A 22998-nucleotide genomic window follows, 5' to 3' on the forward strand; every position below is an offset into this window, starting at 1 on the left:
ATACATCCATACCTCTGTTGAAGCAAGGCCAGTGTGGTACAAAATTCTGTAGGAAAATTCATGTGCCAGCATGTACGTGTTTATTCTCAGGTCTCAAACTGGAAGAAACTTGTGTTGGCATGAAAAACCCCTAATATTTATTACATTTTTATATTGGAGTGTAACTGATGCACAATGTTATTTCTAATATTCAAAGCATAAAATGTTTACTTCTCTTTCATTGGTCAAAGAAGGAAATCTGTCCCCCCTCCTCTGTTTTATTGAGATATAACTGATGTGTTCTGGGTTTATTTGATATTAATTTTTGCACTCCTCCCACATTTGGGTGAATGTTCACTCAGCTCAGATTTGCTCCAGGTGCCAAGGAGACAGCGGCTGAAGACTAGGTCTGCTGGCTTGTCCTAGAATTCTTCCCATCTCAGAGCAGCACCAGGCCCCACAATGGCTTTGTCCCATGAGGGTGGTGTTTCTGCAGCATGGGGCCTTCAGCATGTTAAGAGTTCCTTCCAGGTTGATCTTTCCCTGCAAATCTCTGTGAAATCTGGTGAGCTGCAAATGTGTATGTAGTGCTTTTTCTTTTATATTTCACATTTATGATACAAGCATGGGTGTTTAGCTTGGGCACCAAGTTATTATTATTTTTTGAACTTAGTTTATAGCCAGTGTAATTCTGCACAGATCTTAAATGGCAGATCCAGAAGTTTTGACAAATGTACACACAAATGCCCCTTCAGCTTCATTTCCCCAGAAGGTTCTCTCCTATCCCCTTCCCCAGTCACTACTCCCTCACCCTCGAGGGTTCTTTTCCTATCCTCAAAGCTTAGTTATGCCTTCTAGAATTTTCCGTATATGGAATCACACAGTATGAACTTTGTGTTTGGTTCCTTTCTTCTAACATGATGTTTTTTTGAGATTCATCCAGGTTGTTTGTAGAAGTGGGACCCAAGCTGTCACTCACAGCTTGATGCTGTTAAAACTGGGACAATCGGTCCACCCGATGGCCTCCACACCATATACCCTCTAAATGGTACTATTTGGCCCTCTCCACTCCACCAAGTCAGTCTCTCTCCAGGGCCCAGCGAGTTCCTCTCCCAGAACCGCCCAGGCAGCCTCGGGCAGCACCCAGATGGCCGCGGGGCCATCACCGGGAACCTCCCCCGAACAGCTGCCCTCTGCCCCCTATCTCTCCCTGCCCCCCCCCAATAAAACGCCGAAAGAAACGGGCCCTCCTGCAGGTCAAAATTCAGACTCGTTTAATTCCAAACTGCGTGATGTTTTGGTGTTGATCAGATATGCAGAGTCCTTAAGAAAATGTTAAAAAAAAAAAAAGAAAGAAAGAAACCGGTGGCTGGGGCGGGGGTGGGGGTGAGATCTCAGGGGCAGTGGATATCAGCCTCTGCAGAACCAGGATTCAGAATGAAATCTTTTCTTTTCTTTTTTAAATAAACGGAAGAGTCGCTCTCCACTCCGCGCTCAGAGGGTTTCAAAGGTCGTCACACTGAAGCCCGGGGGCGTTCATCTCCCCAGCGGCCGCGAGAAGGGAGGAGGTTGGAAGGAGGAGGGAGGGAGCACACAAAAGCGAGCCGAGCAGAGAGGGCTAATGTTTCCTGTTTGCCTGGAACCCCCTCCTCTGTGTCCCCTCCCCCAGCCCCCTCCCAGCACTCGGGCGGAAGTGAGTTTGCTCCTTTGGAGATTAAAAGGATTCCGAATTCCGATCAGTCCCAATAACCAACGTACTGAGAGGAGGAGGAGGAAGAGGCGGCAAAGCTGAGAAAGGGGGGACGCGCGCGCGTGCACGCACGCAGCCCGAATCGCGGAGTTGTTCAAAGCCCCGGGCGGCCAGGGCGCACAGCGCGAGCCAAGCCCGGTAGGCGCAACGCTGCCGGGGCCACCCGAGTCTCTCTCGGCGACTGGTTTCAGAAAGAAGATGACGCGGGCGCGGGCCGGCGGCGTTGACCACGCGGCTCCTGATCTCACCGCGCTGGGCCGTTGCCGGTTCCACTGATTCCGGCGCGCCTCGGTGGAGGTTCCGTCCCCGCGGCTCGAGATCGGAGGGGGGGACCAAGGCGAGGGCGAAATGGCCCGATGACAAAGGAAATGTGATCCCCCTTCGCTGCCAAGGTTTCAGAGAGGACGGACGCGAGGAGGAGGAGGAGGGGCGCGGGGCGCGCGCAGAGCTCGGATAGCATTGCACGACGGCTCGCGCGGAGCGGGCAGCGGGTACATCTAATATCTTCCTGCCGATGAATAATTCACGACGGCCCGCGGGGACCTGCGGCCCCGCGCAGCGGCGCGGCTAAACCGGAGGAGAAGGAGCGCGTGGGAGGCGCCCAGGCCCTGCAAGGCCGGGGCAAGAGGGCCCCGGGCCGCGTGGGGCGCGCGTGCGTGTTAAGCGCCGGCAGCTCGGCGGGGCTCGGCGGGCGCGCGGGAGACTCGAGGCGCGTGGGGCGCGCGTGCGTACTACCCGCGTGCGGCCGCGGCGGGCCCCACTAGCTGCAGCTGCGGCGGGGCTCACCGCCCTTGCAGAGAGGCCGCGCCCGGCCGTGCGCAAGCCCGGAGCGCCGCACGCCGGGCCACCCAGGAGCCCCTGGCCGCCGCGTCATGCGGTGGGGCGGCTGGCGTCGCGCGGGGGGACACGGGCTCGGCGTCGCGCCGCTCCCGCCTTTACTAGTTTGGGGAGCCTTCCTGTCCCAAGAAGAGACTAAATCCATTTAAAGAAAAGCCCACGCACCAAATACTCGTCGAACCAAATTCTGCCTCTCCTGCCGGGACTGGGATTGCACAGCGGACTTGACTTGGGGGTGGGGGACAATTCCCCTTGGCTGGCGAGAAGCTAAGCTGCAGCTGCTCCGGGAGTCCTCTGACCTCCCTGCCCCCGCTCGCCCCTCGCGTGTCAGGACTTGTTCCGGCGCTCCCGCCTCGGGAGGCGCGCGGCTCCCGCGTCCTCCTCCGGGAGGAATCCTTGTCGCCTCTGGAAAGTGGCATTTAATGCCCGCTGCGTCGCGGGTGGCAGCGCGCGGGTCGGGCGCGGCGAGGCCGAGGCGGCCGCGCCGTTCTGGTGCCGGCTCCCGTGCGTAGGCCTAATCGATGCCTTTTTTCTGAGTGAGTCGGCGGCTCCCCCACCCACCTCGTCCGCGCTCTCCTCCTCCTCTTCCTCTCTGGTCTCCTCCCTCCTCCGGGCCTGGTTGCAAATGGCTTCGTTCCCCGAGACCGACTTCCAGATCTGCCTGCTTTGCAAGGAGATGTGCGGCTCGCCGGCGCCGCTCTCCTCCAGCTCGTCGGCATCGTCGTCATCCTCGCAGACGTCCACGTCGTCGGGGGGCGGCGGCGGGGGCCCCGGGGCCGCGGCGCGCCGCCTGCACGTCCTGCCCTGCCTGCACGCCTTCTGCCGCCCGTGCCTCGAGGCGCACCGGCTGCCGGCGGCGGGCGGCGGCGGCGGCGCGCCGGGAGAGCCGCTCAAGCTGCGCTGCCCCGTGTGCGACCAGAAGGTCGTTCTGGCCGAGGCGGCGGGCATGGACGCGCTGCCCTCGTCCGCCTTCCTGCTCAGCAACCTGCTCGACGCCGTGGTGGCCACGGCCGACGAGCCGCCGCCAAAGAACGGGCGGGCCGGCGCCGCGGCGGGCGCGGGCGGCCACGGCAGCAACCACCGGCATCACGCGCACCACGCGCACCCGCGCGCGGCCGCCTCGGCGCCGCCGCCGCCGCTCCCGCCCGCTCCGCCGCCGCCCGCGCCGCCCCGCTCGGCGCCTGGCGGCCCCGCAGGCTCCCCGTCGGCGCTGCTGCTGCGCCGGCCCCATGGCTGCAGCTCCTGCGACGAGGGCAACGCGGCCTCGTCGCGTTGCCTCGACTGCCAGGAGCACCTGTGCGACAACTGCGTTCGCGCGCACCAGCGCGTGCGCCTCACCAAGGACCACTACATCGAGCGCGGCCCGCCCGGCCCCGCCGCCGCCGCCGCCGCCGCCGCGGCGGCGCAACAGCTCGGGCTCGGGCCGCCCTTCCCAGGCGCTCCCTTCTCCCTCCTCTCCGTCTTCCCTGAGCGCCTCGGCTTCTGCCAGCACCACGACGACGAGGTGAGTGCGGGGACCGCACCCGCGGGGGGACTGCGGCCCGGCGGCGTGGGCAGCGGGTCTGGGCCCCAGGGGCGCTGCGCGGCTGCTCGCAGGGGTCTCCGGGCAGGTCCCCGACGGAGGGAGGGAGTCCTCTCCCCCTTCCGGATTTCTCCGGTTTTCTTTTTGACTACGTGGCAGTCACTGCCTTTGAGCCGACGACCCTGTGTGTGTGCGGAGAAGAGCTGGCTTCTGTGTGCGGGCCGCCGAGGGTCCCAGAACGCGAACGCCTCCTCCCCCCGCTTCCATATCTAATTTTCTGCTGGCCGAAAGTGGTAACCGCTGTCTCCAGTTATAGGCAGGAGCTGGGGTAACACAGATGTGTGTGCCTGTGTAGACCTGGCCTCCGTGGGCGACGGTGCCTACTCTGCTCCCCCAGACAGCTTCCGAGGTTGGAGATAGCCCCTTCTTGAGAGACTTTGCTTTCCTCGTTTCTGTTTGACAAAACGGGCAGGCTATTGTTTTAAGTAAGACATGGGATGCAGGCGTGTGTGAGTCTGTGAGTGAGTGTCTCTGTGCGTAGATGTGGTCTTGTGGGGGTACACCAGGGTCTTCCCAGCATACTGAGGGCTCCCGTTTAGGTTTTTTCCCCACTTTAGTTTTGTTGGTTTGAAGTTCATCGATGGTTGCTTTTAAGTAAGGCGTTGGCCAGGAGTTAGGGGATCGAGTGGGTGAGAGTGGGGTACACGTGCCTGGAATGCCCTGATTTTCCACGTGCGCGATCTTGAGGGCGGGCTATGCTTGTAGTTGGGATTGTGTGGGATAAGCTGGCAGCTGCGGATCTGTGAGGGCCTCGGGTCTTTAGCCTCCAGCTCCCGAGGTTCCGTTTCCCCTACGTGGAGAAAAAGCGCGTTCTGGCCCCTGAACCTGCCTTGTGTGGACTTGAGTCTCGTGGGCCCACCGCTGCGCCCGGGGCTGCGGGTTGCGGGCGGCGGGGGGGACCTTGCCTGTTGCCCTCACCCAGCTGGAAGTCCTCGGGCCTCCCCCGCCTGCCCCGGTCTCGGTCTCTCCGGGAACCGGTTTCCCAGGTTGGGAGGTGTCCCCACCCCGTTCAACCTGAGGCTCGACTGCCCCTGGGGAACAAGCCGGCCCCGGCTGCACGCGGCTCGAACCGGGCACGCAGAGCCCGAGGACTGAAGGGCAGCCTTTGGGTTCACTTGGCTCTTGGCTGTTTGTTGAATAAACCTTTCTTGCTTATTTTTCACATCGTGTGCTACCTTAAGCCTATTCGAGCCCCTGAGTGGAAGGGGCTGAAAGTTTTAAGGCTCAGCCTCTCCTGAGAGGGTCGGTGCCTTGATGCGATCTACTTGTAGTCCTCGGGGAGTGGTGATGCTAGAGCCTCGCCTTGCAGGGAAACAGGAGTCCTCGTGGGAGTTGCCGCCTGCGAGGTGGGGTGGGCGTGCTGGCTGCGAGCGCGGCTGCGGCTTGCCCCGCGCAGCCTTTTCCACTTCTAACCTGTTATTTGGGGAGGAGGGCGGAGCTATTGCCTGCTGGCCTTAAGCCGGCTTCTCCTATTGGAAAAAAGTTGAAATTCTAATCTACTTGTTGTGGACGCCTCATTTTCAAAGTTTCTTTCTAGGTAAGAAGCCTAGGCGGGCCGTTATTCTTTGCCTTCCTTTTTTTAAAGCTTTGAATGGACTCTTCTGAAAGTTTTCCCACATTCAGGGCTGAATGTTTCTAGCAGATTCTTTCAAAAAATGGATTGAGGTAAAAGAGATCTGAATCCCAATCCCGGGAATGGGAAGAGGGAATCAATTCACTGGGAAGTTTAGTGTCAAGGGGGAGAGGGCACCTCGAATCCGCCCTCCTGGCAGGGGCGTAGATGGAACCCTCCCTCGAAGCAGTTGAGTTTAAATGTCAGGTTTTATTTATATTCCAGTTAAAGATCCGTATACGTTTTATTTGGGTTAAAACAGTACATGCTCAGTGTTGCCAGACTTGTAAAAGGTTTATATACTTTTCAAATTATAAAACCATTCAAATGGTATGGGAGTGTGTGAAGTGAGCGGTGTTCCCCTCACCCTGGGAGGTACCTGGATGCCCTGAACATTTCTTTTCTTTCTTTTTTTTTTTTTTTAACATTTCGATTTTTTAACGTGTGCAGTTCTGGTGAAGTTGTTTGGTAGAGGCATTAAGATACTACCCTGTTAAACCAGCTATCCTTTAAAAACACGAAATTTTCTCAGTTTTGAGCAAAACTCTACTCCCCCTGCCCCCTGTTGGTTTTAATTTAAAGAAGAAAACTTGGAAATTAATTTTTAGAGCTTTTTAATCCTTTCTGGGTTTGGAATGTTACCGAATTTAAGTTTAAAGGGACAGCCCAGGGCTGTGAATGAGAAAGTCAGATGTTCGGAGGAAAAGCACCTGGTTCACCCAGGGGGTCCCAGCCCGGGCCTAAATTCTTTCTCTCCTTCCAAGGGAGTGATCCTTAATAGTTTAGGAATGATGTGCGTTTAGAAAGCCCTTTTTCCGATTGGGAAAAGAGCCTGAGGTCACTGTAGGAGATGACCGCCTTGTCCTCTGATAGTGATGAAATGAATGTCTAAATCCGTGTGGTTTTCAATGGGTACAGTCTGCTTCGATTTTTGAAATGTGCTGTTCTTCTGAGTTGCTCCGGTGTCAGCAGGCTCCATGAAATAATTCAGCGTGCCCTTGTCTTACGGTGACTGATGCCACCTGACCTTGGGCAGGGGGTCCCCCACGCCTGGCTCTTCCCCTGTAATTTTAGGGAGAGTGCGTCAACAGTTGGCATTTAGGAGGGTAGCCGGTCGGGTCTCTTCCCCCAGACTCTGTTCCTTAAGCATCCCCGCCAGCGTGACAAGATGGTTCTCTTGAGCTTTGGTTTAAAACAACCGGAAAACCTAAAAGAAAGAAGCTGGGTTTTCGAACGGAATGAAGGTTGCTTCCTCCTCCTCTGTATTTGGTCCAGGTAAAAAACGAGAGTTTGGGTTTTTCGCCTCGGTGGTGGTCAGTCCAAAAGGCCTGCTGGCGGGCGGCCTGGCGGGGAATGGGGCGGGGGGTGGGTGGTCGGCGCCCCGGGACCGCTGGCCGCGCGCCTCCCGCGGGGGCCGGGGAGAGGCGGACGGAGGCGGCTCGACCAGCCCGGAGCCGGTCTCCGCCAGCCGGACGCGGCGGGGCCGAGGCAGGGTCTGGTCTGCACGCATCTGCGGGGAGAGCTGGGGAGCTGATCGGAGCCGGAGCGCGCGGCTCCGGTCGTCACGAGGTGTCCTTTAATGCTGTGTTGCTTGCACGTGGGAAGCAAGCCCTGCCTTGGCCGCCTCGGAGGCGACACTGGGGGCAGAAAGGCTGTGTGTGTTCAGGGCCGGGCGGCAGCGCTCTGTAAATGGGAGAAGCTGAGTGGGGTCTGAGCCTGTTCCGGTCCCCGGAAAGGCCTTGTCACTTGGGAGCAGGGCAGGGGTGACCCAGTTGCCATCTTGAGCTGAGGGTTTCTTTGTAGACCCCGAAGATGGCAATGTTGGTTCCCAGTTAGGTGGGAAGTGGGGGTGGATTTTCCTGAGTCTCTTGGATGGAAAATGGGATGAAGGGAATGATGCAGTTTATTTCTGTGTCTGTGTGTAACAAACTCCCTGAAAGATAGGTTCTAGAATTCCAATTCAATATGACCCTAAATGTTGACCCCAAATATTGAGGAAACCACTCTTCAAAAATCAGCCCCAAACACCCTGGAGAAAGAAGGTTTGCTGCCTAAAATAATTGATTGTGGAATGTACTCCTGTATCTTAATTTGAATAAGCTCCTGTGAATGGGGATTGTACCCGAATTGGCATCAATATATTTTATTCTATATTTACAGAGGCCAAGTTTTCTCAGGCATGCGTCCCTTTGTGTTTTAAAATTATATGTGTGTGCCTCGTAAATTGTAAAATTCATAGTAAGAGGTTTTTTTGTTTAAGGACAAGAGTAAAAAATAAGTAAAAATGTGCATTCTAGTTGTTTCTGCTCCGCATCCTCAACCAGTTCGATAGGACTTGGTAGATGTATGTCTGCTTAGCACACAAATCTCGCCTATTCACTGGAAAATCAGACCTTCCATACCTTGGAAATAGTTGGAAGGTTCCTGCTTTGAATCCAGTTCAGCAGGTGGACATTTGTAGATTGAAATCTGTTGAATTACGAAAATGCTTGAGGAAAATGTCTGGGAGAGAAATGTTCACTATTGATTTCTCAATATGTTAGTTTTAAATATACTTTCTACACTGTGAACTTTAAAGAAAAATATTCACATGTGATCGGAGGAATGTGCCTGGTCTTCCATAAAATGCACAGAGATGCGTTTCACCAACATGGCTCCCAGGCAAGTGGCTAGTTGGGCAAGCTGTGCTGATGAGGTTGCCTCACAGGCATGGCCGAGAGTCAGAAAGGATGCTGGTGATACTGAGGCTGTTGTGAAATCAATGCTGTCTCTGGAGACTTACGACCAGTTTTTCTTGCTAAGGAGTAAACACTAGTTTGGGAGTTGCATAGACTTGGTTTTGGTCTATAGGATCTTGATTTCCAATGCTAGGAATATATATTTTGCAAACAGTGAAAATATTTTAGAAAGAAAACGGGTACTTTCAGTTCGTTTGATAGCACTATACATTCTTTATGACTCAGTGTTTACAAGTTAAATAGTTGTAGGACTAAAGCAGTCTGAAAGTGTTTAAAGACTGAGTAAAATTGCCTTTTTCCATCCCAGCTTTCCTTCCCATTTTAGCTACTTATAAATGCTAATTCCAGGGAGTCCTTTTCAGATTTCAGGGCATTAAAACCAACATTAAAATGTAGAATTTCTTAGTTTCTCTGCACATGTAAAATTTTGAGCGCAACTGTTTCGCTTTTTATATTTTCATTAAAAAGAAAACTTCGTATATGTAGAAAGGGAATTAGCTTTGGAGGAAGCCATAAAGGAGGAGGTGAAATGGTTAAAATTCTTTTGTCGTTGAAGTAGTTTGCCAGGAGAAGAAAGGTTTTATAAGCGTTTTCTGCTTATGAGGAATTTTAACTTACTTGATAATTCTATATAGCTCTCACATTTAACACCGTCCAAGTTTTATATCCTTTGGTGCTTACTGAAGTCACATGGGTTGCTTATTCTCACCAGTTCATCTCACAGGGCAAGGTTTATTTCAGATGTATTCATTCTTAGGGAATAAAGGACCATTTCGATGTCATTCTTCATGACACTTGAAGGAAAGATTGAGAAGAATTCTACCACACAGGCGGTTTCCTCCTGCCTTTCCCCATAACTAACAAAGAGTTCAGGGCTTGACTCACTGATGGTGTTTGTGCCACCTCTTATTTTGGAAGGGAGCGGAAAGGTATTGATGAAGAATTACAGTCGACCAAAGGGAGCAAGATGCCTACCCTCGCAGCCCGCTCCGTTGCGCCTTCCCTTGAGCTTTCAAGTTTCATGACTTGGCGGAGGAAGTCTGAGCCATCTTTTCCTCTTCAGTTGATGCGACCTCCCGCTTCTTCAGTACTAAATTATTCTCCTCCCTTTGAGGTTTTGTCTGTACCCACAAACCTAGTTGACTGAAACCAGATTGACTGTTTTGATTGACAAGGCTCTGACTTGTTAACAGAAAAATTGGGAGGGGTGTGGGGGGTTGAGCGCAGGCAATTTACATCTGAGACTTTGGCTTAAACCCTATTCCAGCGGAATTCTTTGCCTCCTCAGAGGGCATCTTACACTTCTTCGTGTTTTAGATGCTTTGCTTGCAGTTGGCTTTGAAGGTAGGGTGGAATGAAACAGGGGAAGACCCTTAACTCCTGGCTTTCATCTCCCACTCAAACCCAGCTGAAATTTGGGGGAGATTCCAGTTTAATCTAAAGATATCAGACCAATGTTTTGTTTTGTCCTCTTTCATGTAGATTTTTCTTACCTGAGCATCAGTTCCCACCTAGTGAGTCATATTTTTAGTACATCTGTATAATGATCCCAGTTTAAGGGTCAGTAGACATGAGAAATTGGAAATTTGTCCCCAAACAATTTTCCACACAGTTCCCCTAAGGAGGTGGTGTTTTTTTTAAAATTATTTTTTATTGAAGGATAATTGCTTTACAAAAGGAAGTGGTATTCTTCAGTGATACTGCTTTCAGAAATATACAGACTGCAAGTTGAAGTTGTAAATTTTGGGACGAGGAGGCCTGATCATGAATAAGCGCGTAATTTATTTTAAATTTTTTTTGGCTACACCAGGCGGCATGCGGTGTCTTAGTTCCCCATCCAGATATCAAACCCACGCTTCCTGCAGTGGAAGTGCGGGAGTCTTAAAGCCCTGGACTGCCCGGGCTTAATTCTTGATTGTGATTGTTTACCTGACAAACTTGTGCAAAGTGCACGTTCTGCCAACATTAATGGGGCTTGCATGAAGCAGAGCACAAGATAATGAAATGGATCAGGTCAGTTGTGTAGACCAAGGGTTCCCTTCTTGGCTCCCGCACCCTGTGAATTTTGAGGGTCCCTGAGTTGGTTTTGGAACCCCTGAGCCTCTGTCAAAGGTCAGCAACTGTATCCTTTAGTTGTTACTCCTGAAAAGTTCAGCCAGCCATTTCCTTCCATCTAGCCTTAACTGTTTGCAATTGAAGATGTGTTTTTTTTTTTCTTGAAATGACAATGGGTTTTGCAAACTTCTTTCATATCTTTGACCAACTGACATAATTCTAAAAATGTTCTTCTAAGAAAAAGTCTGGGCATGGAGATTTTGCTTCACATGGATCTGACAGCACATCTTCAGCACAGGTGTTTAAGAAAACGAGAATGGTGAAGAGGTGGCATCAGCAGTCATGATTATAGTGTGTTTCAGCAGACCACATCGAAGATTTTGGTCTGTATCCTCTACCTCTCTTTAAGATAAGGGTCAGAGGAAGATCTTTTCCCGAGGCTCATCTCCAGGCTTGTACTGGATAAGTGCTGAGCAGAAAAGTGGATATAGTAGAGGAAGTTTTGGTAGAAGTTGGGAAAATGTTTTTGTGATGTTTCTTTAGGTTTATTTTTACCTAAGCACTCTTAGACAATGTGGTTTTGAGATTCTTGTGCTGCCTTAGTTTTCTCATCTGTAACACTTTGCAGTGTTGTAAGCATTCTAATTAATATATTTAAAGTGTCTTATGGCACACTAGAAGGCAATTTTAAATATTTTAAAAATTATTTATTTACTTATTTGACTGTGTTGGGTCTTAGCAGGCATGAGGATTTAGTTGCTCCCTGGCATGTGGGATCTTAGTTCCCCAACCAGGGATGGAATCTGTTTCACCTGCCTTGCTAATGCAGATTCTTAACCACTGGACCACCAGGGAAGTCCCTGTAAACTTTTTTTTTTTTTTTTAATGAAAAAAAAAAATTTTAATTGATGTGTAGTTCATTTACAATATTACTAATTTTTGCTATATAGCAAAGTAATTCAGTTACACATATATACATGTTCTTTTTTTAGTATTTATTTTCCATTATGGTTTATCATAGGATACTGAATAGTGGTTCCCTGTGCTGTACGTAGGACCTTGCTGTTTGTAATTAATAAGCTGTTGAGTTTTGAAGCAGACTCCTCACCCTATCCTTTTTCCTCCAAAGAGGATGCTGTAAAAGAAAACTGTTTGTCGATGTTAGAAACTTTGGCTTCTGTCAGTCTACTCTGATCTAATTGGAAAGGTGTAGTGATTTTTCAAGTGATGCAAGGTGAACTGGAGAAACATGCATAAACTTTATTTCACTCTCGAAAAACTAGCCCTCAACTTTAACTTCTGGTCTAGACCATCTTTGGGTTATAGGGCTCCCTGAGACTAGTGTAAAGATGGGCACAAGTGTGTTTAGAGGCTACATCAATGCCTGTGGCTTTTTTTTTTTTTTGGTGGAAGGCCATGTTTCTGTTTACATTTTATATGATGTGTTGAGAATCATTAATCTTTAAAGTCTTGATCTTTTGGGGGACCGAGACATTTCAAGGAGACAGATCAACTTGCTTAAGGGAACAGTTTGATTTCAGAGATGGGAATATTTTATAAGCTTTAATTTCACGGTGTTGTCAGCTGTGTGTTTAGGTGTTCCCGAAGAGGAAACTTCAATTATCACAAGAAAGGCCTTAAATCATTATAGAAAAACTGATACTTTACAAATGGGGAGACAGGCTGGGGTGGTGAAGTGATTTTAGCAGGAACTTGCCTGGTCCAGCACTCTTTTCGCTCTGCTAATTTATGTACAATATTTGGCAAATACATCATTATTATGTCTTAAAATATGTATGTATTCATTTGGCTGAGCTGCGTCTTAGCATCTGAACTCTTAGTTGCAGCAGGTGTGACTTAGTTCCCTGACCAGGGATGGAACCTGGACTCTGAATTGGGAGTGCAGTCTTAGACAGGGAAGTCCAGAATTATATTTTTGAAACTGGTCTTAAAAGTCTGAAATTTACTTAATGTTAAATTTATTGCTTGAATCTTTAGCTTCTTGTGTTTTTATCTTGGTTTTGGTCTTTTTTTTTTTTTTTTAAGTTACCAAGGAGAAAATTAAATAACATACAAGTAATTTACAGCTGGAGGTTTCCCACGTGTCTCAGTGGTAAATATGCCACCTGTCAATGCAGGAAACACGGGTTCAATCCCTGAAATAGAAAGATCCCCTGGAGAAGGAAAGGGCAGCCCACTCCAGTATTCTTGCCTGGAGCATTCCATGGACAGAGGAGCCTGGTGGACCGCAGTCCGTGGGGTCACAGAGTCGAACGCGACTTTGTGTCTGAGAATGCACACACAGGTGCAGCTTGGTAAAAGCGAGTGTGACTAGTGCTGCTGTGACTGCCTCTCCTTCCAGGGTTAATGTGTTGTCTGAACAGTAATTTAGCAAGGAAGAGGCCTTGAGTTTAATCTCTTGAAATGACGCCTAAGTCTCATAGGAGATCTGTCAGTATCAAAGTGAGAAGGGTGCTTCCTCTGCCAACCACCTCTTAACATAGGCTCACCCTGTCACCCCAGCACTTCAGAGCAAATAGAAATTCTAACACTAGTGGGTTTGGGGCTCTTATACCAGATCTGGCCTTGGTTGATGTTGGTGGCCTTAAGGACCAAATCGAGAAAGATGTTTTTTGGATTGCCGGTTCCCAGTGGTGATGGAAAATGGTGGTGCTGCCTTTATTTTGTTATCAGAAACAAAGACTTCTTTTTCAAGCCACAGAATGGGAAGATGCTTCGTAAGATCTGGGCTAACAGCCCAGTGTCGCCCTGGAGTAACTGTGAGACCTTGGACAAGTCACTTATCTTTGATTTCTGGACCTTTCAGGTGGAAATGGTTGAAGTAGTTTTCGAGAACTGTTTGTGGAGGGAAATTATGATTTACATAAAGATGCTTTGAAGAAGGAGCTAGGAAAAATGTTTTCAGTATCGTGAAAAAAATTTAGCTTCAACTTTTCCTGCAAGTTGCAGTCAAATGGGTAAAATTCCATCTTTGTGAAATTAAATAAGCTACTTATCCTTTTTTTTTTTTTAATCTTTCTTAAAAAATATTTTCTGGTTGATGGCCAAATGGTATTTGATACCATGAAATAATTTGGGCAGTTCCTTACTGCTGACAGAGGACTTGATGTGTTAAGATTTGTTGTCAAAATACTTGCACGTCTGCTGCTTAGAATTGTGCTCTGTGCCAAGCCTCTGGTTAGCCTCGCTGGGAGGATGGAACTGGAAGAAAATTGTTTGAATGGGGCAGAGGGATTCTTGGCTTCCTGTTCGGCTACTTTATTTGTGGTCTTATTTACATTACCAGAGGAAATCTAAATGTTAAAGCAAGCTCTTACAGCATCTGAACAGGTTCTGATAGGGAGGTGAGTTTGGGCTGAAAGACAGGAATCTTGAAGAACGAAGGGATTTAGGTAGAAGATGGAAAGAAGGCGGGAGTGGGTTTTGATTTCTAGCAGCCTGCATTGGCTTAACTATAGAGTGTTTATGATCTGATCTTTTATCTGATTTTGCCTTTCAGCATCCCTGAGAAAGGAGTTAAGCTCCCCCTCCCCATCTCATAAAACTGAAGTATAGTTGATTTACAGTAGTATATTAGTTTCAGGTGTCCAGCATAGAGATTCAGTATTTTTATAGATTATACTCTGTTAAAAGTTATTACTAAATAATGAGTATAATTTCCTCTGCTGTACAGTATATCCTTGCTGCTTGTCCATTTTATACACAGTAGTTTGTCCCTCTTAATTCCATACCCCTATCTTGCCCCTCCCTAGTGGTAACCACTAGTTTATTTTCTATGTCTGTGCATCTATTTCTGTTTTGCTGTTTCATGTGTTTCATTTTTTAGATTCCACGAATAAGTGTTGTCATATTTTCTGTCTGACTTTTTTCACTAAGCATATTCTCTGGGTCCATTTACATTGCTGCAAGTGGCAAAGTTTCATTCTTTTTGTGGCTGTGTGTATATATATATATATATATATATATATATATATATCTTTTATCCCTTCATCTGTCGATGGACACTGTCTTAGCTATGGTAAATAGTGCTGCTATGAACATTGGGTGCAGGTATCTTTTGGAACTTTTTAATTTTACCAGATACCTATCCAGGAGTGAACTTATGGTAGTTTTAGGGGCCCGTTCCTTTTTTTTTTAATTCCTCCTGCCATCTGCACACCTTGCATGATCTCCCTTCCCTGACCAGGGATCAGACTCAATAACAGCAGTGAAAGCGCTGAGCCCTAACCACTGGACTGCCAGGGAATTCCCAGGTCTCCCCTCCTTTTTTACCCTTTTTAGGAGGGTGGCTATTGATATGCAGAGGAAATAGCTTATCAGTCTGGAGCTAGAGCCACGTTTAGTTACTTTAACAGATAATTTAATGTAAAGCATTATTGACTGTTATTTGAGTTGTTGAGGTTTTAGCTGGGAAATTGCAATGTAAGGAGAGTCTACTTGCGTGCCTGGCTGGCGGGAAGCAGCTCCCCTCCTTGGGTTGGGAGATTGAGAAGAGAAAAAGTTGGGGGTTGGTAATACTCCTCTGGGTTCCTGTGGGTCGGCTCAGTGTTAGAAACCTGGAATTAGGTGCTGCCACTGGAGCGACTCGTGAAGCTGGATTAGAGAAGTCTGTTGAAGGAAGTTCCACCCAGGAAGCAGAACTCATAGAGCAAAAGCTCTCCCCCCTTCAAGTTCCCTAGCGTCAGAGTCAGAGGTCTGCAGCTGGCAGAGCAGAGGTGTGGCCCACTCGGGGGACAGGTTTAAGCTAAGAGGCAGTTAAGAGCTCGGTCAGCAGCACAGCATGGAAGATGGACTCCCACTTGGCTGCTTGATTCCATTTGAAAATTTCACGAAAACATGGGGGAGACCCTGGGCTAAGGGGGACTACGGGGATCCGGGGTTAGCAGCGCCCAGCCCCGCGGTTCACACTCTTACTAACCCAGCTTGCTGTTGATTTGCCAGCAGGCAGCCCTTGGCCCCGGCAGCCCACGCCCTGTGCTTACTTCTGGGGGGAGACTGCCTCTGTTGTTCCCAGACCTGTGTGTGCGTGCTCAGGCGTTCCGTCGCGTCCGACTCTCTTTTGACCTGAAGGACTGTAGCACCCTGTTTCCTTCTTCCAGAGGATCTTCCCGTCCCAGGGATTGAACCCACATCTCCTGTGGCTCTTGCATTGCAGGCAGATTCTTGGCCCCTGAGCCACCTGGCAAGCCCTGGGTCCTCCGAACTTGGTTGTGTAAATTACACAGTTGAAGTAAGAATGAAATCAGTGCAGAAAAGTTCTGCGTAAGCAGACCTGTGTGCCTGTGAACTCAGCTTTGGTGTAGAGTAGGAGGCCCTGGGGACAGAGCCGTGAGCAGAACCGCCCTGAACCCCTTTTCTTCATGGAGCTTGTTTCTCCAGCCAGCTTGGGACTGGGGGACTCGCTCTTCTTCCCCAAAGGCAGCCCTCTGGGCCGACGGCTCTGGTGCACTGGGCCTGCTGTGGGAACCTCCCTGACACCCTTCCAGCCCTTCCAGCCCCAGAGCCCAGGGCTCTGACCTCAGGGAGGGGAGGAGCCTTGGCCCTGCAGGAAGGAGCTCGGGTCCCTGCTTCCCCTTCCTCTCCTCCGCCTTTGGGATGACCTGCCCCCCAGGCTTTGTCCTACAGCTGAGGGGGGCAATTGCAGCTGCAGAACCCGAGGCCGAGAGGGAAACCTCACTTTTGACTACGTTCCGTGATGTCTTTGTGCTTTTGGCATTTGTTTTTGCATATTGAGGTAAACATATACATCGTACAATTGATCTTTTTTTTTTTAGCGTACACTTCTGCACCTTTTGACAAGGGTGGAGAGTGCCATCACTTCACACTCTAAAGAGCACCTCATCACCCCACAGTACCCGTCTCGGAGCCTCAGGCAGCCTCCAACCTGTTCTCCAGTCCTCTGGTCTGGTCTTCTCCAGAAGGCCATGAAATGGACTCTGAGAGTGTTGGATCCCCGAGTCTGGGCCTTTTCCACTTGCCAGGCTACGTTCACGAGTCCTCGAAGGTGGCAGGAGGCTGGTGGCAGTGGGTCCTCCTGTTTCTTGCCGAGTAGTTTTCCATTGTACGAATCTCCCATAGTTTTCACGTTCCCCAGCTGAAGGGCCCTTGTGTTTCCTGTTGTCAGCAGCGGTGACTGTTGATGCCTGAAATATGAGCATATGTTGAGTCCTGGTGGTCACTGTCCCCAGCCGGAGCCCCCATTTTCATCCTGGAACATCTGTCAGCAAAGTTAAGTGGCTCTGAGACTCTTGTTCCCGCATTGCTCTATAGGATGATAACGTTTGCATTCGTCTGCCTAGGGGTGTCTTCTCTGTTTGAGGATCAGATGGGATATTTCCTGATGAAAAAGTTCAGTGTATACTACATATAAATGTACATGAACAACAGGGACTCACCGTAGATCACAGGGAACTATACTCAGTATTTTCTATTAACCTGTAAGGGAAAAGAATCTGAAAAGGAAGGAATGTATACCTTAACGTATATGTGAAAATGATTCCTTGTGCCATACACCTGACACTAACACGACACTGTAGATCATCTTTTCTTTTTTTAATAAAAAATTTAAAAATAATATAAGTGAAGACAAATTGAAAGTGCAGGAGCTGCTTTGGAGACTGCTGCAGGGCGGACAGGGGAAGCTCCTGTCAGCCCCGCATTAGTCCCGCCCTTTATTGATTTTTTTTTCCTGCCCTTTATTAATAACTTTTCAGAACAATTTGGTTTTTATTTCCATTTTATTACTAGCTTTATCAGAGCTTTCAGGAGGAATATACAAAGAGGAAAATTTGTTTTTACCAGTTTAATCAGATTTTTAAAAAGCTACATGGGTGCACATAAAAAATAAAAAATACAACTCTGATCAGTGATGGACCACCCCAAGTATCTGGAGCTTTTAAGGGAATCTTGGAAAGAATTGCCTCCGTGGAGTGTAGATGGAAAAGTGTCTCCATTTTAAATGGAAGATTAACAGGGGAAAGGGGCGTTTCATATTGAGGTTGTTGATATTTATGGTGGTGAATAGAAACCAAGTTATGAGCAAGTTATAGCAGAATCCTTTCCGAGGCTGAGATAGCAGTTCATTGCAGGCAACATTTGAGGTTCACAACAGTTGGTAATTTTGTAATGTTGTTATTCACCCTTAAGTATGCTGTACAGTAAGAAGACAGATGTGCCTTGAGATCTAAGAACTGAGGTGAAGTTGTTAATTCCATTGAAATGTTAGTAACATACAGGAACATGCAAAGAACTGCACTTTGTATCTGGGCATCTCAGACTGTGACAGTGCAGCTTGTTTAGAAGTTGGAAACATTTTCCCTCATAAAAGGAGGGATGGTGTTCACATTGACTGTTTCCAGCATTCACATATGTGTTTTCTCTCCCTGCATTGGTTGTATGGGGTCTACTGCAGAATCAAGCACAGAAGTTTTCTGAATGTAGTGTTCATCAGTGTGTGTCTGTTCTAGCCCCCTGGAACTAGCTCAAGGTTTTTTTTTTTTTTTTTTCTGATGGTTTGCCTGTTGGGATGCAAAATCAACTCTCTTTTCCACCAAAGGGGGGGAGAAAAAAAGTCATGAAAAGCAGCAGATAAATATATGGGAATAAAATCTAAGAAACGTGAAAGATGGAACGATGAGGATGAGGAGGGGATATTTGGCCTGAATTTGGGAGAAAGGGTTGAGTTTCCAACTCAATACAATACAAGCCCCGATGTTGGCTTGTATAACTTGGTGAGGCTGGGTGTTGAATGGGGGAAGCCCACAGTATTCTGAGGTTCCAACAGGTTAAGAAAACAGGAGTCTAAAAAAATAACTGGGGCGGTATCTCTGTCCTGCCTGCCAAACTCTTCTCATTTTGGTTCCTTGACTTTCAGTTGGCACTCCTACGAGTTGCCACTCACCGTGGGGAGGTCTCACCCCACCCCATCTTGGGGCCAAAGGCAGACAGGTTAGCCACAGTGAACCCCAAAGAGGAACCCGGATGAGTGAGTGCTTAGTAAAAACCATCCAACATTTGCAAACATTTGATAGGGTCCACGAAAGCAGGAAGAGGTAACAGTTTTGTTTTAAAAATTTGTGTTCTTCTAACAACATTGAGAAGTTTTTTTCCTTTCTTTCTTAACTGACTTTTGTTTTTTTTTTTCCCCCTTAACTGAGTTTTTGTTTTGCTTTTTCCTTACCTGAGTTGTGTTTAAGACTTACCAGCACTTGTCATTCTGGGTGGTGATTTTTCTGAATATGTATGTGTCTGTGACTGATATTTATTTGACCTTTCCTTCCTTCCTTCAGCATGCTCAGCTTGTAGTTGCTGGATGAATGAAAAATTGAGAGTTTTCTTAGACCTTACCTTGTGTTCCCTCCCAGGAATAGTTAATTTGGCCCACTTAACGTGAATCCTCATTTAATTATGCAAGCAACACATAAATATCTTTGTTAGGATGATCTGTAAGAAACTTTTTTTAAGTATACCCCCAGTCCTACTTCTTCCCAAAGTGTGTAATCTGGGTATGTTCTCTACCAAACCTTTACCACTATTCACATACACACACGCACGGAGTATAGAAATACCATCTTGAAAAGCACGTGGACATTTTCCTATACTTACTTTGCTAGTCATTACTGCTCCGGGCTTGGTGTTCGTGCTGTGGAATTTATTTAGCTGTTCCTTTCTGTAGGATTTTTCTGTACATTGGCCACTGCCGTTTATTTGTGTCCCGGTGACTTCTGGAGGGAAGAGCCCCCCCCAGGCCCGCCAGCCAGGGCCGTACTCAGAGACTAGCAAGGCACATTTGAAATGTTAATTTGCCTTCCTGCCAGCCACATTTCCTCCCACCCAATCCAGCCCCGGTGCCGGCAGTCTAATGGGAGAAAAATGGCTCGTCCCAAGGACTGACTTTGCATTTCTGTGATTGCTGTGGGGTGGGCATCTTTTTGTTTATTGACCCTTTGGATTCCCTCCCCAAATTGCCTTGGTTCCTGGGCCTCTCTCCTGGGTTAAAAAAAAAAAATTCGTAGGCATTTTGGGTAAATACTGCTCTTTCTTCCAGCAGATTTTTCAGAGTCCATGGCTAGCCTCAGTTTAATTTAACTTGGTATACAATTTAAATTTTAGTGTTACTGACAGTCGTCTTTCATTGTCTCTGCATACTGTGTCTTTAATGATACCTTAGAATATTTTCTTAGTGTATCTTAGGAGGTGGGATCTAATTTTATCTAGAACGAACGATGAGCCTGAGGTCCTGACTGAGTGAATGGTCTCATTTCCCCTTTTCTCTGAACCCTTAAATTTCTGGGAAACAGTTGTGAATATAGCTGTCCACTGGGGGTGACGAGAAGGGAGTATTAAGACCTTTGCTCAGTGAATGCCAGCTGGCTTGCAGTTTAATGTATGTATATTGAGTGTTCATGCTTTGTGGTCATATACTGGTGATCTCTTAAAAATCTCTTAGGTGTTGGGTGGCTATTAAGGAAATAAATGGTAATGGTAATGCTTGATAAATGCATTTCATGCATATCTGCATAAAATACAGATAAATGGTAATGCTTGATTTGGTGTAGGCCCATTAGACATCAGTTAGTGGGTTTTTGCTTGTTATTATGTTTTTAAAAATTTATTTTTAGCTGCACACGGGCTTTCTCTTGAGATGGCGTCTCTTGTCGTAAAGCACGGGCTCAGCAGATGTGTGCACGGGCTTAGTTGCCTGTGACGGGTGGGATCTTCCTGGACCAGGGGCAGAACCTGTGTCTCCTGCTTTGGCAGGCAGATGCCTAACCACTGGACCATCAGGGAAGCCCATCACTGCGTGTCTGAGCACATGTTGTTCTGTTGCCCACGGTGTGCCAGTTACTGGGCAGGGTCCTGCAGACCTGCCTTTTCTTCCCTGAGTTTTTCATCTTCGTTGGGTTTTTTAACTGGAAGAGAAGCAAGTAGTCATTTTAATCCAGGCAAGTACTAAATAGCTAAAAATATACAACTTGCTAATTCCACTCCCCAGATGTAACTCCTGGTAACAGGCTGGATTCTGTCACTGGTCTCCTTTCCTGTGCTTTTACACCAGTATCTTTATGACTATATTTATCATTTAATCTTTAATCGGGCACACTCTGTTAATAAAGCTGCTTGGAAAGTATCATTTGTAACACACCTGTAGTTCTGCATCTTGCTTTGTCTTTGAAATAGTCATTCGTCATCACCTTTGTTGAGGTGTAGTGTAGGCATAATGAAATGCACCCATTTCAAAACATTTATTTATTTGACTTCGCCAGATCTTAGTTGCAGTATGAGGGACTTTTAGTTGCAGCATGCGAATTCTGAGTTGGGTGATCTAGTTCCCTGACCAGGGATTAAATGTTGGTCCTCTGCTTTGGGATTGTGGAGTCTTAGCCACACTGGACCACCAGGGAAGTCCCAAACACCCACATTGTAAGCACACATTTTGGTGGTGAGTTCGGGCAAATTTATACATCTGTGGTACCACCATCACGATCATGATGGAACATTTCTACCACCTTAGAAAGTTCCCTTGCCGCAGTAATCTTTCAGAGCTCATGTCTGGTCTGGTCTTGGGAGGATTTATAGAGACTAGAGTGGGACACAGGCCTTTGGATGTGAATTAGACTGATGGCAGCGTTGCCAGGTCTGATGTCCTGGTTTATTGCTGAGGTGCGGGGGAGCTGTAAAACACCCTAAAATCTTGACCCTTGAGAGGCATTTTTATCCTTTGCAAAGGCCCAGATTCTCTCTCTTTTTTCCTGTCTTAAACATTTGCCATTTCAGGACCACAATGCAAATGGTCAGGGAACATTGTTTTCCAGCAAGCAGTTGCCTGCTGGGAGGCAAATTCCTCAAGGATTGCTTGGAAAATGTGGAAGTAAATTCCGTTCAATCAACACACTTCTCATTGAACACCGGCCATGTGTCTGCCCTCTCCGGGTGTTTGAAGACACAAAGGAGTAGAACTGAGGGTGCCTTCTGGGGACCCTTACTTACATCACCATACAGGGAACTAGAATAGCCGGGGCTTGGGGATATTCTGGTGAGTCATGTACAGGTAAAAGCATTAAATTGTTGATGAGATGTTACATGCTCAGGGTTTTGTTTTTTTTTTTTTTTTCATGCTCACGTGTTAAAAAAAAAAGTTTCAGGGCTCAGGAAAGGGCAATGCAGTAGAGAGAGTTGAAGCCTTCCCAACAGAGTGCTGGAGTCCTGTGTGTCCTTTAGAACAGGGCTCCCCAGCCTCCGGGCTCTAGTGCCTGATGATCTGAGGCGAAGCTGATGTAATGATAGTAGAAATAAAGTGTACAATAAATGTACTGCCCTTGGATCATCCCAGGCCACCCCCACCCCGTCCGTGGACAAATTGTCTGCCACGAAACTGGACCCTGACTCCAAAAATGTTGGGGACCACTGCTTTCAAGGGTTCTTATCACTGAATCTAGGCTGATGTGGTCCCAAACATTTCTGAGAAAATTCATAGCTTTCCAGGCCTGCCTGGTCAATTGGGGCGACCACTTGGTAACTTCTATTCCTGAAGACTCCCTTTTCAGGAAATTTTGGTTTTGAACTTCTTGGAAGAGTCTTGAGTTGTCCTGGAGGACCCTGGCTGCACTTTGGGGTGGGGGCAGTTCCCTGCCCCGAAGAGGCTACGGCAGTGTTATTCACAGCCACCTTCCCCTGGTTTTCAGCCGCTTTGCAGGTATGTGCAGACCCGAGGAGCTGCTTTAGTTGAGTAAGTTGATCATTGGGTGTTGCTGCAGGGGAGGGTCCTTAACCCCTGGGCGCTGTCGGGATCGTTTCTGCCCTTTTCCTCTTTCCTGAGCTTTGGCGTCCGCCCCCAGCGAAACCTGGGTCTGCCTGCAAAGGAAGTAGTATTTTGCTGAGCCGAAGCTGGGACAGAATCAGGGTTGGATCCTGTGAGAACCGGATACAAGGCGTGAGAGAGAATTTTTTTTTTTTTTTCTTGCAAGGGGAGAAGGGTGAGAGTGAGGTGGGACCCACCCAGGTAGAGGTGAGGACCAGTCGTGGTCTCCAGGAAGAAAGGCCGGGGAGCCTTTGCGGGCGTCTGCAAAACTGGGAAGCACTTTGCTGGGGACCCTGTGGTGATTAGAACGTTATCTGCAAAAAAGCAAATGTTCAACCAGTGTTTGCGGAGTTAATTCAAACAGGCTCCAGGGAGCGGTTGGGCCCCCTTGAAAACCTGTGGCTGGGATGCTGGAAGGGGACTTTGGTGGGAACGGAGTCCCCTTGCTTGGAACCACCTCTGCCCTCAAAAAGGGAACCCTGCAGTTGTGTCAGCCTGTCCCGTCGCCTTCACTGAGGCCCTGGAGTCTCTCATCTCCCCTGTCTGCAGATTCTGTCCACTGTGGTCCCCAGAAGTGGGTGCCCCAGCACACAGGCCAGAGCCTCCCCACACTGTACCCCAGAG

At 48.3% G+C, this 22998-nt stretch overlaps 1 protein-coding gene across 1 annotated transcript in view; it reads left to right on the forward strand.

The window, feature by feature from the left end:
- The first annotated feature begins 3040 nt into the window (after positions 1-3040).
- Positions 3041-22998, forward strand: part of TRIM71 (tripartite motif containing 71) — a 66960-nt gene continuing 47002 nt past the window's right edge. Inside the window, exon 1 of the mRNA XM_070455308.1 lies at positions 3041-4070. Within this exon, the coding sequence (XP_070311409.1) occupies positions 3192-4070 (879 nt within the window). The 5' untranslated portion in view covers positions 3041-3191. The remainder of the gene's footprint in view (positions 4071-22998) is intronic.

The sequence above is a fragment of the Odocoileus virginianus genome, chromosome 26 (assembly GCF_023699985.2).
Source record: "Odocoileus virginianus isolate 20LAN1187 ecotype Illinois chromosome 26, Ovbor_1.2, whole genome shotgun sequence".
Lineage (NCBI taxonomy): Eukaryota > Metazoa > Chordata > Mammalia > Artiodactyla > Cervidae > Odocoileus > Odocoileus virginianus.